We start from the raw sequence: 2,500 nt of genomic DNA, 5'->3' as shown, positions 1-2,500 counted from the left end.
CTGGTTCTAAACTGGTGGTGGTCACGTATGATTTAAATATCTGGTTCCAACTGGTCACGAGTGATTTATATCTCTGGTTCCAACTAGTTAAAAATAATATCAATTTCTGATTTCAACTGGTCGCAGATGATTTTAATTTCCGGTTCCGACTGGTCACAAATGATTTAAATCTCTAGGTCTAACTTGTCACAAGTGATCTCAATTCTAGATTGCCTTTGTATACGATTTCTTAAAAGCAAGCTTTTTGTTTTATTTAGTTTGTAAATTAAATAACTGAAAAAATATTACTTTCGAGCGTCAGGGGAAATGTTATTAGCATAATGTGGAGTTTCTTAAAGGCCTATAAATAATGACAACAACATAAAAAGAAGGGAGGGCTTCTTTTGCCTTATAATTAATGGACTTTGGTGGGAAAAGAGGTTTGTATGAGGATGCGCCGAAATGGTATGCTAAGTTCATGAGGTAGTTTTTAAAGGGTCATAACAAAAAACACTAAGAGAAAAATGTACAAAAGAAGCCAAATAATATTAATAATAACAATAAGAATAACAGCAACACTAATAATAATAATAATAATAATAATAATAATAATAATAATAATAATAATAATAATAATGATAATAATAATAATAATAATAATAATAATAATAATGATAATAATAATGGTTTGGCAATTATAACAGTAAGCAAAATATTTCTATAAATATATTTATTATTATTATTATTATTATTATTATTATTATTATTATTAACGATACAATTTACTTCATTAGATTTATTCCATGAAGTTGTGTTGCATGAAATGTTTTAATATGTGTTTATTGAAATGACGTTGTTATGAACGATATTGACTCTACGGGATTTATTATATAAAATGATTTCCATATGTAACCTTCTATTTACCTACAGATGTTCGAAGTGTTATGAAGATAAGCCTCCTCTATCCTCATAACACTGGAGCCATTGGGAATCCTGGGGAGGATTAGGTGAAGAGAGTTTTGTCGAAGAGGTGGAGACTTTTTTTGTAGTTAAGTCTCCCAATATGATACGATGGCATACTTTTTTTGACAGAATACTAATCTCTCTCTCTCTCTCTCTCTCTCTCTCTCTCTCTCTCTCTCTCTCTGGCAGGTGAGGTGAGATGTATTGCCACCAGTCATTTAGAAGACAGCAATACGTGCCATGATTATAACTCGATCCGACGCCTTCTGTCCAACTGCAAGGGAAGGCTTAACATCATGACTTTCAGTAACTGCAACAAATAGTGAATGAATAAGAAATTAAATCACCCTTTCTTTTTCTTTCATCACCTGCCACAAATAATGTTTTAATCCGTATAAGGGACGGCCTCGAAGAGTTAATCAATCTACAATTGGTAACTATAACTGGCGACTAACAGCAAAGACAAGGGAGGCCCACGGCGTATTGCTAAGGTCAACAGAGATATGCGGAATGTATATAAAAGAGGCATTTTCCATATCCTGCTATATGACTTCAATCGAGAGAGAGAGAGAGAGAGAGAGAGAGAGAGAGAGAGAGAGAGAGAGAGTTTGTTTTAATCAATTTATTGCTCCCATTGGCGTCAGACATTTGTGTAATAATTTTTACATCTATATAGTAATCAAGTTATGCCAAAAGATTACAAAATAGAGAGAGAGAGAGAGAGAGAGAGAGAGAGAGAGAGAGAGAGAGAGAGAGTTTGTTTTAATCAATTTATTGCTCCCATTGGCGTCAGACATTTGTGTAATAATTTTTACATCTATATAGTAATCAAGTTATGCCAAAAGATTACAAAATAAAGAGAGAGAGAGAGAGAGAGAGAGAGAGAGAGAGAGAGAGAGAGAGAGTTTGTTTTAATCAATTTATTGCTCCCATTGGCGTCAGACATTTGTGTAATATTTTTTACATCTATATAGTAATCAAGTTATGCCAAAAAATTACAAAATAGAGAGAGAGAGAGAGAGAGAGAGAGAGAGAGAGAGAGAGAATAGGCTGTGAACGTAGGATACTCCTGTTGTAGGACTCGGACACTAACTTGTTTGTGGTTGCCTTTCCTACCGCCATATGGCGCCCAATCCTGTCTCTCGAAGAAGGATAGTTACCAGGGTGGTGATTGTATGTGCGTATGTGGAGTGTATGTGTTTGTTTTCTTACTACGTTATATTAGAGTTAAGTAAATTGAAGAAAAACTAGAAAAGTATATATACTCATCTGAACTTGTACCGATAGATGGATAGATAGGCAGGTAGATAGATAGACATTTCATGGTAGATTAGGTGTAATTATCTAGGATGGTTTACTTTGAAATTAATTAAAACTAAAGGCTGCTATTTGTGCCTGCTAATCTAACGACAGGATAAAGGAAAATATAATCTATGGTCCACAGTGCTGGAAAGCTCTCATATCTCTTTTATATTATAGTCCTAATCGATTAATGTAGAAAAATTGATATATATATATATATATATATACACTGTATATGTATGTATATAAATAAATA

General features: G+C 33.2%; 1 protein-coding gene across 1 annotated transcript in view; it reads right to left on the bottom strand.

The window, feature by feature from the left end:
* Positions 1 to 1,184, bottom strand: part of LOC137623581 (apolipoprotein A-IV-like) — a 3,204-nt gene extending 2,020 nt beyond the window's left edge. The window contains exon 1 of the mRNA XM_068354413.1: positions 1,178 to 1,184. Coding sequence (XP_068210514.1) covers positions 1,178 to 1,184 — 7 coding nt within the window. The remainder of the gene's footprint in view (positions 1 to 1,177) is intronic.
* Between the last annotated feature and the right edge of the window lie 1,316 nt (positions 1,185 to 2,500).

Source organism: Palaemon carinicauda, chromosome 30 (genome assembly GCF_036898095.1).
Source record: "Palaemon carinicauda isolate YSFRI2023 chromosome 30, ASM3689809v2, whole genome shotgun sequence".
Taxonomy (NCBI): Eukaryota; Metazoa; Arthropoda; class Malacostraca; order Decapoda; family Palaemonidae; genus Palaemon; species Palaemon carinicauda.
The sequence above is the reverse complement of the archived record's forward strand: the minus strand, read 5'-3'. Positions and strand labels throughout refer to the sequence as shown.